Source organism: Chaetodon trifascialis, chromosome 14 (assembly GCF_039877785.1).
Source record: "Chaetodon trifascialis isolate fChaTrf1 chromosome 14, fChaTrf1.hap1, whole genome shotgun sequence".
NCBI classification, from domain to species: Eukaryota; Metazoa; Chordata; class Actinopteri; order Chaetodontiformes; family Chaetodontidae; genus Chaetodon; species Chaetodon trifascialis.
Genome location: NC_092069.1, coordinates 21,040,863 through 21,054,843, shown reverse-complemented (window position 1 = coordinate 21,054,843; position 13,981 = coordinate 21,040,863). Strand labels below are relative to the sequence as shown.

The following is a 13,981-nucleotide window of genomic DNA, read 5'->3' as shown; positions in this document are numbered from 1 at the left end:
ATATCAATTGTCAGTTATTTCCTTGAGCTGTGATTTAGAAGAAGATGGTGCCTTCAAAACCTGCAGTCCAAAACCCAAATTTATTCAGTTTATCATCATATATGACAAAGAAAGGCATCAAGTCTTCATATTTCAGAGGCTTTAAGGAGCAAATGTTTGGCATTTTTGCTTAAAAAATATTACAGTGATCATATAATTAGCAAAATTATATATTTCTGCCGATCGGCTCATCAATTAACCGACTCTAAATATGTCATTCGACAATACAGATCAAAAGCAGCAAATGACATATCTGAGTATAAAGCATTAGTAGCTCACAACATCATCTGATTACACAGCTGGAAAAGCAACATTCATCTTTTCAACCTTTCCCATGAATATTCTCATTATAATTAACAGCAGAAACTCTGTGCTCAGTCTAATTATACCTCCACAGCACCGAGCAGACCAAACCAAACATGGCCGACGACCGACAGGGTGTTACAGGGCTTACAGGCTTGTTGCCATGACAACAGAGGAGCCTTTCTCCCCCTCTCTCTCTCTCTCTCTCTAGCTGTCTCTCTTTAATGCACACACACACACACACACACACACACACACACACACACACACGCACACACGCTGTCACTCTCTGTCTGTCTGCCTCCCTCGGTTGTACACACACACACACACACACACACACACACATACACACACATACATATACAGTATTACAGTGGAATCCGCCTTGCTTTGAGATCCGTGCTCTACTATTGGAAGCAGGAAAAATACAGGAAATACAGCAAGGAGCTTCGGGGACACTCCACATCTGTTTTGGATGGTGAGTGCCGGCTGACCGGTTATTGTTTGTTTACATACTGTATCCTTTGACAAATCTGCTTCAAATGAGATCCATTTTGGGGGCATAAACGACTCTTTCTGGCTGCAGGATGGGAGATGTGCCACATGAATTCTTTTCTTTTCGCTGCTTCTTCATCTTCTTCTTCTTTTTTTTAAGATTAGGGTGGAAGCTGTCATCGTAATGGTAATTCATAGCTGGGTAGCCATGGTGAAGTCAATTCCCCCCTCCCTCTGCCACTGCTGAATGCATTAGTCTAATGAGATGTCTGCAGCCTGTGTGCCGAGCGGCAGCAGCGGCAGTGTGTTAACCAAAAGGGGACGAGGAAAAGCCACATAGAGCAAGAGCAAGATGGCTTTCCCTGCATTGTTAGGGATTTAGCTTTATAGTCACTTTTCGGCTCCTGGGATTTAAGACAAAAGGGCTTGGCTCTTTCACAATAGAAGACAGCAGGTAATAGACAACCCCCTCCTCTCTCAGGTTTATTGGTGTGTTATCAGTGCAGGATGGAGGTGCTGTTTCCCCCACAGCTCATGCATGGCTGCCTTTTGTGTTGCTTGATTATTATTGTGCTCTGCTAAATGTGCTCTGCTCCTCTCACCGCATTGCTCAGCTGAGTATTCTGCAGTGTTTGGATGTTGCCGTTGTGCACCTTTGCCAAGACATTGTGCTCCCTCTGTGTCTGCTCTAAATTGATGCTAATGCTGCTCTCTAATATGTGTAGCTGCTGAGGAGGAGGATTAATGTGCAATGTGTTTCTTTGCATCTCTGTAGCTGGAGCTCAACGGTTCTTTCCTTTGTCTGCAGCTCCAAATGAGTGTACCTGCAGCAACGGCACAGAAATCAGACGGCAACAACAGTGAAATGCAATCGGCTGCAGTTGCTCCCTCCTTCATCCCCAGCCAGTCGGGGAAGATACCGGGCAGGAAGAGAGGGAGACCCCCTCTCCGCAATGTCGCCAAGATGGATTTTCCTAATCGTTACCCCGAGTCGCTCCCTCCGCTCAAAGTGCCAAAGAAGAGAGGGAGAAAGCCGGGCTTCAAGGTCAGCCAGATGGGGGGAATCGGGGGGTTGCAATGTGCTGTGTGAGTGCAGTGTGTTTAAAAATGCATGTGTACACAGAAAGGCACAGACACACAGGCTCCATGCCCTTCACATTTTGTGGGACCCCAGTGCAACAGAAATGAACATCTGAGTTCTAAACATTATGGAAATATTTTTTATGTCTGGAGGGGGAGTCGTTACTGGAAATATGTCTGTTTTTTACTCATAAATGCACACAAAATTCATCATCTGTGGCATAAAAACTACAGAGTTATAGAGACTTGGTGTCCCAATTGTTCCACCAGCCCCCTCCCAGCACGATTTAGTAAATAAATGATATTCCTGAAATGAACAGGCAAAAACTTCTTCTTCTTGCAGCTCAAACCTAGGATGGTGATGACACCGTTGGCTATCTCGCCACCCAGCAGCACCCCTGAGCCCGATATGAGCTCCATTCCTCAGGATGCCGCCACCATCCCCCACTCTGCCACGCCCCAGGTGCTCACAGGTAGGTCACGAAACACTCCAAACCCGATGTATGAAGCATTAATGGCCTCCAGTCTGCAGTCAAGACCCTTACCTCAACTTGTGTTTTTCCCTGTGTCAGTCTGTATCTACATCAACAAGCAGGCCAACACAGGCCCCAACCTGGACAGGAAGAAGATCCAGCAGCTCCCTGATCACTTCGGACCCGACCGGCCCTCCGTGGTGCTCCAGCAGGCCGTCCAAGGCTGCATCGACAGCGCCTTCCAGCAGAAGACAGTGTTCACTCTCCTCACACAAGGCTACGGGGGAGAAAAAATATCAGGTGTTGTACAAAGACCTCCCTCAGGTGTTGCTTTCTATTTGTTCAAGTACTTTTTTTTTACCACTTTACCTGAGGTGGTGCTGAGTAGAAGACATGTGTTAGGAAAGCTTAAATGACCTCATTTGTGAGAAATTGCATCGAAGCTGTGATGTTGTTGCAAGTTTTCTCTTGTTTTGCTCTTCCAGCCACATTTGATGGGAAGCAGCACCTTCTCAGCCTCCCCGTGGTGAACAGCATCGACTATGTGCTGCGTTTTCTGAAGAAGCTCTGCCGCAGCTTGCACTGTGAAAACCTCTTCAGTGATCAGCCCATTACCCAGCACAGTGGTGGCTCCTACCAGTCAGATGGTACTTCTACAGCCAGTTTAATAGAAGCTACTGGGCTGAAATAAACAAGTCTTTGAGCTAATTCTGTCTCTAATCTTGTACTTAGCTGAAACATCTATGGCAGAGGACTACCATTTAGACCAGTCCGATGGCAAACGCTACTCCGTGGACCCCGGCGATTCTGCTTTCAGCTCCATAAGCTCGTCGTACTCACCAAAGTCCTCCTACGGGTTTCGTTCGTCACAGCAGTTCTCCAACGGCTCAGCCTCCATGAGCATGTGCCGGCAGTCGTCCACCAGCCCTAACGCGTTCCCAGAGAGCAACAGGACAGGTGGGACGTCATGGAAACACAAAACCAAGATTGCTCAGATGTTTGTTTCTCTGAGGTATGAAAGTAAAGTTCCTTTGTTCTTCCAGGAGGTTTTAATGCATCTTCGGAGTCCCAGGAGTCCAAAGCTCCACCCAATAAGGACCCATCCACCTGGTCTGTGGAAGACGTTGTCTGGTTCATCAGGGACGCAGACCCCCAGGCTCTCGGCCCCCATGCAGACGTCTTTAGGAAACACGTAAGTTCATTTTTAATTGTGTTCTTGACAGGCTGCCTTGTTCCACATCCAGTGGGAATCACCTCGTCTTGCTGATTTGCCACCAACTTCTGCTTCTCACAGGAGATCGATGGAAACGCTTTGTTGCTGCTAAAGAGCGACATGATCATGAAGTACCTTGGACTGAAGCTGGGGCCGGCCTTGAAGCTTTGCTACCACATCGACAAACTAAAGCAGACTAAGTTCTGAAAGCCCGTCATGATATATATGCCCACTCTTGAATCCAACAGTACGTTTGAAACATGCAGGTCTGTGGGCCAATTGGAAGAGAGTAGAGTGTGCATCCGAGATGTGTGTCACATCCTTTATGGTATTACTGGACAGATATAACTTTATCTTCAGTCTTTACAGTCTATGTTTGTAAAATTAGCATTTTAACATCAACAAGATGTGGAAAAAATAAGAGATTAGGAAGTAACATCCAACTTAATGCTGACACTACAGGGCTGACGTAAATGTTAGCTAACAGGCTATCATATCAGCTCCTGTTCATGTAACGGCAACCAGGTCGTGCTTTTCGGTGTTTTGGCATTGTATTTTTTCATAGCTAACACACTATGAGAAAGATGAGTTAACTTGTTTTTCACCTGAGAAAACACTTCTTAAACCCACAACTACTGATATTTTTGCCACTTGGGCAGCAAAAACAAGTAGTGAACATAACATTGCCACATAACTGTCTTGTAATTTGATATGGTGAGCTTATTACTACACATGAAATGGTTACAGACCAACATTATCACTCATTTGTGTCCACAATGCTTGTAAATCCAATGTAAGTCCAATATTAACTGTCTTGTAGCTCCGTTTTTGGTCCCTACCAACTCCTGAGGGAAATATCTAGCTCTTTAGCTGCTAAATGCTGCATTGTGTTCACCAGCTAGTTGCTAACTGTCTCTGCTGTTTGGTGCTGAGCAGGTAGTGGACAGTCAGTTTTTAGAGCTTTTTCTCGGAAAACAGCCCCCTGAATGAACCAAAACAGTAAAGTCTGAATACTGAACATTCTAATGTGGTTTCAATGGGGAAAAAAGACCATTAAAGGAAGTGATGCATTTCGTACCTGGAACCCGACTCTCTTCCTATTGGCTGGCTGACCTGGGGTCCCCAGTCGTGAGGTCCACAGTTGGACCCTCTTGGTGCATTTTTGCTAAGGTTTCCATGATGTCATGTAGTGATAATCACGATTCCACCCCTCTCTTTTTCTCTCTTCTCTTGCTTACTTGCTCTCCTTTGGACACAGATTTTGAACGACAAACCTTCAGATTGTGGAATTCTTCCTTCATACACATGTAAACACAATGTAATCAGCAAAAGACGGCCAGTGTAAGGAAAGTGTTTGTCTCACAAACCTCCATGAGCAGCACATATATCTGCAGTATGCAGATTTCATTATATATATATATATCTATATATATATTCATCATCTGACAAGAAATGTATAACAGAAAACTCTTTATACTTTAAGAAACTTCTTTTGTCAAATCTCACTATAGGGTCTTGTTTACTTGCGTCTACCAAGCTGAAAACATATCTCTAACTGTACTGAAAAATGGTGCATTAAATACTACATTGCTTTTTGATTGAGAGATTTACTGTAGTAAATCATTTTGATACTATTTTTTCACATTACTGTGTAACAAAAAAGTAATGTTCCCATTGGATTTGTCATGCTTTTTTATGATTTTAATATTAAAAAACAGTATAACCTAAACAAAACATAGCCTACATAGACAGACAGTAGCTCTCTTGTTAGTATATATAAAGAAAAATGAGAGCATTGTGAACGTGATATATTTATGTTTCGATATGCCAGATTGTTACATGCCAGTTATCTCCCTAGGCTCTTCACGTATACTCATACAAACGTTTTTTTAAATTCATATGTTTCTATGTTTTTATCAAGCATCAGTGTTGAAACAGAAGTTGTCTAAACACACTAAACACTTAAATGTTACACTGAGAAAACCTAAACGGCCATGTAAATGGGTATATAATATAGTATTGCTTTTGTATACCACTTTTGGTGTACAGTATGCATCCTTTTTTAATCAATTAACCTTTGTAAGTGAATGCTGCTGTAAAGATATTACATGTAAGCCATGCCTAGTGAGATCAAGCTAAGGTACGAATAAGAGTTTTAGAGGAAGCTGAGGGAATCAGTGCTCTATGCTGGTGCTAAAGTTATCTATGTATTTAACTGTTTGCCTTTGTGTTTGTGAGATGTAAAGGAAATCTTATGTGTATACTGTACTGTATGTGAGTATTAAATTAAGAAATCAAGTAATCAGAGATTACCGTTTGTGTGTGTGTGAATCAGACTTCTTATTTTCCCATTTTAGCATCCATTCTGCCCTGACATTGATGAAGATGTGCTGGAGGATTTTATTCAAAAGTTATTGCTACCTAAGAAATTTTAATGGATCCAGATTTGGATGTGGGTCCACACATCTGAGAATTGCTTTGGCTGGGAGCCTCATCTGTGCTTCAAAACACACGATTTAACAAAGGTGACCTACATCTGTGGCTCCCATACTGGTGTTCTCCAGGGGGCCTCTCCCGGGCTGTCATGGGGTCTCCATAAATCAGAAACGGGTTCACTTTTTTACTGTTTTTGCTTACTTTGCGGGGCATCACCAGGATTGAGTCTTGGTGAAATATGGTGTGATTTCAGTCATGTCCGCATCAAGATGTTTGGGGGCCGCAGGGCCAAAATGAGCTGCTGAGCCCTTATTAACTCCCCATTTCTGCCCATCTCTCTGCATTGTGTACATTTTTCCCAGAATATCACCTGAGCCCAGGTTTGCTGTGTAACATAAATCAGTTAAGGATTATGCAACATCAAAATATCAGCTGAAAAAACTAAGCTGGTGAAGGAATATGTGTTTGGAAACTTGTTGTTTTTTTTGTTTTTTTTGCTTGGCAAGAGATAGAAGAGAAGTCTTCCTCGTGGATATGAAGCTAAAGCCAGTAGTAGGTTAGCTTTGCTTAGCTTAGCATAAAGACTGGAGGGAAATAGCTAGCCTGGCTCTGTCCAAAGGTGACTAAACCCTCCTAGCAGCGCGTCTAAGGCTCACTAATTAAGGCATTATATCCTGTTTGTTTAATAAGTACAAAAAGTGAAGTGTAAAAACAACTCAGAGCAGTGACTTCCTGTTAGCCTCCGCTGGTTGCCTGGCAACTCCTTGCAGTCAGTTTGTTACCACTGGACAGAGCCCGGCTAGCTGTTTCCCCTCGCTTCCAGTCTTTATGCTAAGCTACACTAGCTGGTTGCTGGCTGTGACGTCACATTTAGTGAGTGGTATCAATCTTCTTATCTAACTCGTGGCAAGAAAGCATTAAGTGTCTTTCCCAGGATGTCAGACTACTCCATTAAGGCCTTATCACGGCAGCTGATCCCACAGATTCTCCTACATTCCCAAGCATTCACTTGGTACAGCTAATCAAATGAGCAGAAACCATTAGCCAAACGGTCAGAGTTGTTCAGATTTTTTTTAAAGCCTCACTCAGAGGTACATGGAAAGAGTTATTGATCTCTGTAATCATTCCTTCTGCCCACACCGGCTGTGAAAAGACCAGTATGATTCACTGTAAGCTGAGCCCATGAGGACTGGACATTGGAAGCACAAAGGGATCTTTTCAGAGCTTGTGTGGACAAGAAGAACAACTGCAGCAGCCGATACAAAGAACAAATGGACGTGTTAAAGCCTTGAAAAGAGTCAACCCGTCCTTGATCACACCAACATTTTTAATGCTCAATATATTTAGATGAGACAACTTTTTGTACAAATATTAATAAGGATTCAGTATTTTCCCTGCATGAATTTCATCTCCTGGCAGTGTGGCAGAGGTTTTAAAGTCTAAATGTTCAGTTAATGAGCTGAGATTCATTCTTGACCTTGAGGACACACATGAAGATGACCAGGGGATGCTGCTGAAAGCTCAGGGAATAGTAGGCTAAGCAATTAGGATAAATCTTTGGACCTTTGTGCTGGGAAATTAAGCTTAAACACGATTGCAGTGAATAAAATATGTATATAAATTAATTAAAAAGGGGTTGGGCGGTGGGTGGTTTGGACTTCAGCATTTCTAAATCCTGGATGTGGCCCCATGCACAGTGAACATGGGGCTTCAAGGGCCCCCTGGCTGGTTATCCAACCGTGCTTTTAGCGCTACAACTCCTTCCTCTTAATGCCACATTTAATGACCAGAGGAAAACATTTCACCCCTGGGTACACTGAATCTAATTCCCGATCAGTTAAAGTCAATTCTTCGATCAGGGTCATACATTAATCGCACAGTCTCGCGCACCGTTCACGCCGACCACAATCCAAAAAGTCTTTGTTTCCTGCTGATGAAATTTCAGGCTGACCATCCTCATCACGATGAAGGATCCGGTCATAACGTGACAGGATCCAGCTGAACCCAAACCGAGCGGCGGAGCAGCAGTGAACTTATGATCAGGCTGTGATGCGCACGGGTGACGCCGCGCTCCTGTAGTCGCATAACCAAAGACTGGCGTGGGATCGGTCCCTGCTGCGCCTCATCTGGAATAACGTCGGGAAAATCCAGAAATTTCATTAGCGGGTGATTTTTCTTTTTTTAAAAAGAAGCGAGCAGTGTTGAAAACAATCCCTTTTGGGCAAACGTGTCCATCGGAAGAGGGTTTTCTGTACTTTGCAGAAGCCAGAGCAGATTTATTCCGATAGAGAATCACCCAATAAAGCCTGTAATAAGGTAAGAAGTGCTTGCCTGCAGATGTACTTGTCGTGTGTTAATTTTCCAGATTATAGATGTAGCAAGCAGTGAATGTCTTCTGTGAATGTGTCACGCATTATTTTTCATATTTTTCCTCCTGTTTGAATGAATGGGATCGAGCAGAGGGGCTGGCACACGGGCACCTGCGCATCCCTTAAAATAAAACCACTGCGTTTTGTCTGGAAACAACCAGAAAAAAATCCTGAAATGAGACGGAGCGGGATCGTTTGACGAATTAACATCAAGGTTTGCGCAATTAATTGGCTTTTATGCGCCTGTAATGTGGCTCTGCGGTGGCACCGAGGGAACTGCCTGCTGTTTTAAAAATAGGTCTATTAGGTTATGAAATTTTGACATGTTTTTTCGCCCCGATGCGCATGCAAAGATGTCATTAGGTGCAGGATGGTGGGATCTAATCTGAAAATACTCTCACTGCGTCGTTTCCATCGGAATGCAGCAGCAGCTCCCTCTCTGCTCGCACAGGAGGCGGTTAGCTTTAATAGCATTAACTCGGATGTCATTGCCCAAAGCGTGACATAAAACAGCATCTGTCGGCCTCTGTTTGGGCTGAACAAGTCATTCGTACCTGTGGCCTGTGCGATACGAGGCGGGCTTTTCTCTAAAACACCGCAGTCGCACGATGTCGAGCCGTTTTCGCAGCTCAGCGCTCCGCCAAACAATTTGGTTTTGTCATCTTCCTGCAAAATGTTTGTCCTCAAGGTCATTCACTGTTGCCCATTTTAGAGATTAAACCCACAGTCGGTTCCTGTAATTACCATCCTGCTCTGCAGGATTGGTGATATGACAGGCAGCGGGCGCACATTAAAGGCTGTGGTTTGCACTGATTTGGGCTGCAGCACACATTTGTGCTGTTTGTTGTGGAAGGCCTGAGCCAATGCAGTGCTGTCTGTGGTGGAGCTGTCCAGCCTGCTGTCAGGCTGCTGCTGCAGAGATGTGGACCATATGCTGGTCCCAAGTGGTGAAGGATCCCACAATGTGCCCGCTGTTCGGATATGCAAATAATATTCTGCTGTCTCATTTGTTAAATTATGTATTGAGAATTGACGCATTCTTGGCCACTTTGTATCAGTGGCCACACCATGAGTCAATAATTAATGAATCTGGGGCTTCCGACAGGCTGCTCTGCTCAACTTGTCATGATTGTAAGGCCCTTCAGTGTGGATAGCAAACTAATCCAGGCTGATTTGGTGTCTGGGTTGCCCACAACTGGCTTAAACACTAAATTATATACAGACCACATGGTTATAAGCTATATTCCGCACTGATCCAGATTACAGTAGGCCTGCTGTGTGCTCTTGCATCCAGGTCTCTGGATTTAGTGCGGCGGTGCCTCCCTTACGACCAAGCACAGGCTTTGTTGTCGCTGTCAGGTTATAGGACAGTGTTTGCAGTGGAAACTTGATAGCAGCGATCGAACATTTGATGAACTGGATCTGTTCTGACAGTGATGATCCAGGTCAGTGCTACATGGCCACAGCAGGCTGAAGCGACAGAAATAGAACACAAGCACCAGGGAAATATTTGCTGCCTACACCCCCCCCCCAAAAAAAGAACCACACATTTACTCTGTACTCCGCACTGTATGTTTGAAGAGGAAATGAAAAAGGCCGTTTGCTATGCTGTGCTACAGATTTTCATTCTGCCATCAGTCAAGCATAGATAAATGCATTATTCACGTGTTCTTGCACCCCAGGAACCATGGGAAAGCAGAACAGCAAGCTGACTCCCGAGGTGATGGAGGATCTGGTGAAGAGCACAGAGTTTAATGAACATGAGCTGAAGCAGTGGTACAAAGGCTTCCTGAAAGACTGCCCCACTGGCAGGCTGAATCTGGAGGAGTTCCAGCAGCTTTATGTCAAGGTTTGTCTGGACCGCTAACTCTTCTTTATCATCTGCTTCTGCCTCTGTCTACACATTTAATTATCGCCAGGGCTACTCATACGTCACAAAACGCTGCTTTCGCTTCTAAGTCTTTTTAGAGCCTTGGTTGAATTATTGAACACGTCTCTCCCACATTTGCAGTTCTTTCCTTATGGCGACGCATCAAAATTTGCACAACACGCCTTCAGAACCTTTGACAAAAACGGAGACGGGACCATTGATTTCCGAGAGTTCATCTGCGCTCTGTCCATCACATCCCGTGGCAGCTTTGAGCAGAAACTCAACTGGGCCTTCAACATGTATGACCTGGATGGCGACGGCAAAATCACCAGAGTGGAGATGCTGGAGATAATCGAGGTAAGGGATTATCGAGTCATTAAGCCGTCGCTCATCAGGGGACCGGCGCTGTTGTTTGTTATCAGTCTCCTGCACACCTGCAATGCCTCGAGTACGGAATCAGGTCCATAACGACAAAACTGCAGTTGTATTGAATTACGCTCTGCCATTTCTGGAAGCACAATCAGTATAGTAAATCTGATACGTCCATGTGATACTGGAGCATATCGACAGTTCCTGTAGTGATAAATGTGGTGTGAGTTTTATTCCAAAACATCAACATCAGTGGTTCCCAACCTTTTTTCTCTGACTGTCAAACACAAGTGCCCTTTCATTGGCACCATCAGGTTCCAGATGTTCTTATGAATAGATCATAACTAGATGTTATCTAACCAGACTAATTACAGAAAAGTGGTTATAGTCGCAATTATTTTCTTTTTCATACAATTGAAATGATCAATGTTTACATTGCTTTGGCCTCGTTGGACTCATATTACTAGCTAATACTATGACTGCAAGCTGGATGCTTCAATTTAGCCATCACTGTTAGTTACTTAAACCGTTTTACATCACTTTTAGTGAACAATTTCAACTGTTCATCTGTTACCTTTAGCTAAAAAATTATTTGTATTAGCCTACTTTTAGCTAACAATGTCAAACGTTTATCATTTACTTTTATCTAACAACTTTAGCTTTTTGACTCTTTATTAACTAGCCTACTTTAGCTAATAATTTCAAATGTTTATCCAATACTTTTACCAAACATGTCAACTGTTTATTCATAACTTTTAGCCAAAGATTTCAGCTGCCTGCATTGGTTATTTTAAGATACCAATTTTCAAACATTTGTTCTTATCTGGCTTCATCTTCATGAACAAATGAACTCATGTAGGCTTCACTGCATTACATAAGAAGCAATCCTCAGGCTAATTTCTCACTGCGCTTCATCCACAGGCTATCTACAAAATGGTGGGCACTGTGATCATGATGAAGATGAATGAGGATGGTTTGACACCAGAGCAGAGGGTGGACAAGATCTTCAGCAAAATGGATAAGAACAACGACGACCAGATCTCGTTGGAGGAGTTCAAAGAGGCGGCGAAGAGCGACCCGTCCATCGTGCTCCTGCTGCAGTGTGACATGCAGAAGTGAGCCGTCCCTGCTCGCTCCTCTCCCCGTCTGTAATCCACACACTCTGGACAGCAGCACATGTTTTAATGTCTCATTAGGTTCTCTGCCATTTCCACAGGAAAAAAACAATGCTTGGACTATTTTTCAATGGACTCGCTTCTTGTGGTTGTATGCATGAGAATGTCAAATGCTGAATAATTTTGAATATAGCTATAAGATATCATACGTTTCTATTTCAAAACATGCCAATGTGATTTGTGCACAGTAACCCTATACATTCTCATTCAACCTTAGCTTGTATATCAGTGGAGCACTGCATTAAATTATGTTCCTGCAGTATTTAGGATCCCCAGTGTTGACTGCTGCAACTACTGTATGCTTTACATAATAGTAACAAAACAATAATTCCTATGATAATTGTAACTGTCTCTACTATCCAGACTTGTTGAGCTCTTGGAGAATAGAGAGGCTCCTGTCTGTTTTCACATGATGGAACCAAGAAGAGTAGGTTCTTTGCATGCATATATTATGTGTCAAAAAATATAATCTCTTACCTTTTGCATCTTTAGGTGGTTATAAAAGAGAAACCCTCCGGAAATCATTTAGTATTGTTGCATGGGATGTACAGTATGTGACTCATCAGACTTTCATTAGTTCACCTCCACTAATGTGGGAGCATGCTTCCCCCCATTTGAAACACGTGTATGTGTGACACAGAGTTTTTGAAAGATATATTTGGGTTGCGGTTGAGAGATAATCTCCGAGGAAGAGCTTTCACATAAACGTAATTATGTTTTGCTTCAGTGACGTCCGGGATGAGCAGAAATACATTTATGGAGCAGCATTCCTTTCATGAATTTATCGTACTGCTGCCACTTAATCTAGAGTAAAGGCCAAAATTACCTCCGTCATTAGGCACAGTAATCATGCATTATTCCCCACAATGATAAAAAATTGGCTTCTTTTTCAGGCTGCTTATTTGATTTAGACTTAAATAACTGAACTCAGTACATATCAACATGTTTACAGAAAGGAAGAGCACTGCAAAATAAGTGTTGTCTTAGCTTCTGACCTTAATTGCTGGGGGCTCACTCTCTCGGCCAGGGACCTTGTGAGAGGGGCTCCACTTCCAATGCAGCAAAAAAGGGGAATAGAAAGCCTCATATATGTTTACTGGACACACAGCATTCCTACGTATAAAACTTTTCTAAGGAGAAACTTTTTATTGAAAGGTCTCATCTTCTAATCTATTCCGTTTGCAACAATCATTAAAGATGCAGGACCCTCTCGAGAGTTACTCGACAAAGCTTTTGAAGGAGCGTTTCAGTGCGAGGCGGCAACTGGTTGATGATGATGTGGGTTAAAGTTATTGCAGAAATTCTCTTTCAAGAGTTTTGCTTCCCCGTTTCTAGGCTATGCAAGCACGGACTGAGTGTCTGCTTGCAGTCCACTTACAGTAGTGGAGGTTGCAGAAGCTTTTCACCCGTTCTGTCTACAGTGTAAGCGAAGCCAACCCTCACGTTGTTTCTTATTTCTACATTTCAGTCCAGTCACTATGTCAGATTCTTTGTCTAGTAAATGTTTATATCAAATATGAAAAACCATAATACAAGTGACTGTATTCTTTTATACATGTGGCATGTGTTGCACCCAAAAATAATTCTGTAGTGATTAAAATGAATAAACCATCACCAGGCTTTTTCAAAAGACACAGTCTAGCAGGTGTAATTAATGGAAATGAAGCACTCACTGCTGCGGACTTTAATACTGAGTGGAATATATGTTTCGATGTGAGAGGATGAACGCATGAATGGATGACCCTGTGTGTATGAAAAGTACAACAAATACAAAAGTGTTAAGATTATCCAACATTTCTTCTGCATGTTGATTGTGACACTGCACTTCACTTCACCGCAGTTACAGTTTAGTGCTGTTAGATGAGCCTTTTTAACACAAACTTCTCAATATTAGTTATCCTCACCTGTGACCTCCCAGGTGTAGACAGCCCTCTTTGACCATCAGGACACACTGGTGCAGGTTAACATGCCAGCAGAGGCTCCCAATGCGAGCACTGCTGTTTACACCTAAACAGACAGAAGAGATTCATGTGACAAACAAAACATTTAGAGTCCTCGCTTCAGAAAAAACAACTTTCAAACATTAATGGGATGAGTTAACACACCTCTCTTTGTTCTGGCAACATTTACTGTAACAACAGAATTATTATTATTATTTA

General features: G+C 43.1%; 2 protein-coding genes across 5 annotated transcripts; both read left to right on the top strand.

Moving 5' to 3' along the window:
• The first annotated feature begins 557 nt into the window (after nt 1–557).
• LOC139342733 (sex comb on midleg-like protein 4) lies at nt 558–5,916 on the top strand. 3 transcript variants are annotated; one of them, XM_070979977.1, is made up of 8 exons: nt 558–820; nt 1,646–1,882; nt 2,261–2,390; nt 2,490–2,690; nt 2,876–3,037; nt 3,123–3,347; nt 3,434–3,582; nt 3,685–5,916. In XM_070979977.1, the coding sequence occupies exons 1-8, from the start codon at nt 818–820 to the stop codon at nt 3,808–3,810; spliced, it is 1,233 nt and encodes a 410-aa protein (XP_070836078.1). In that variant the 5' UTR covers nt 558–817; the 3' UTR covers nt 3,811–5,916. The 3 variants fall into 3 exon arrangements, with proteins under 3 accessions (XP_070836078.1, XP_070836077.1, XP_070836079.1); XM_070979976.1 differs by lacking the exon at nt 558–820 and adding an exon at nt 1,100–1,291; XM_070979978.1 differs by lacking the exon at nt 558–820 and having other exon boundaries at nt 1,626–1,882.
• A 1,814-nt stretch (nt 5,917–7,730) lies between these two features.
• On the top strand, nt 7,731–13,454 carry vsnl1b (visinin-like 1b). Of its 2 annotated transcripts, none has more exons than XM_070978937.1 (4): nt 7,731–8,355; nt 10,091–10,257; nt 10,420–10,635; nt 11,569–13,454. In XM_070978937.1, exons 2-4 carry the CDS (start codon nt 10,096–10,098, stop codon nt 11,764–11,766), a joined length of 576 nt encoding a protein of 191 aa, XP_070835038.1. In that variant the 5' UTR covers nt 7,731–8,355; nt 10,091–10,095; the 3' UTR covers nt 11,767–13,454. The 2 variants fall into 2 exon arrangements, with proteins under 2 accessions (XP_070835038.1, XP_070835039.1); XM_070978938.1 differs by lacking the exon at nt 7,731–8,355 and adding an exon at nt 8,474–8,622.
• The last annotated feature ends 527 nt before the right edge of the window (nt 13,455–13,981 follow it).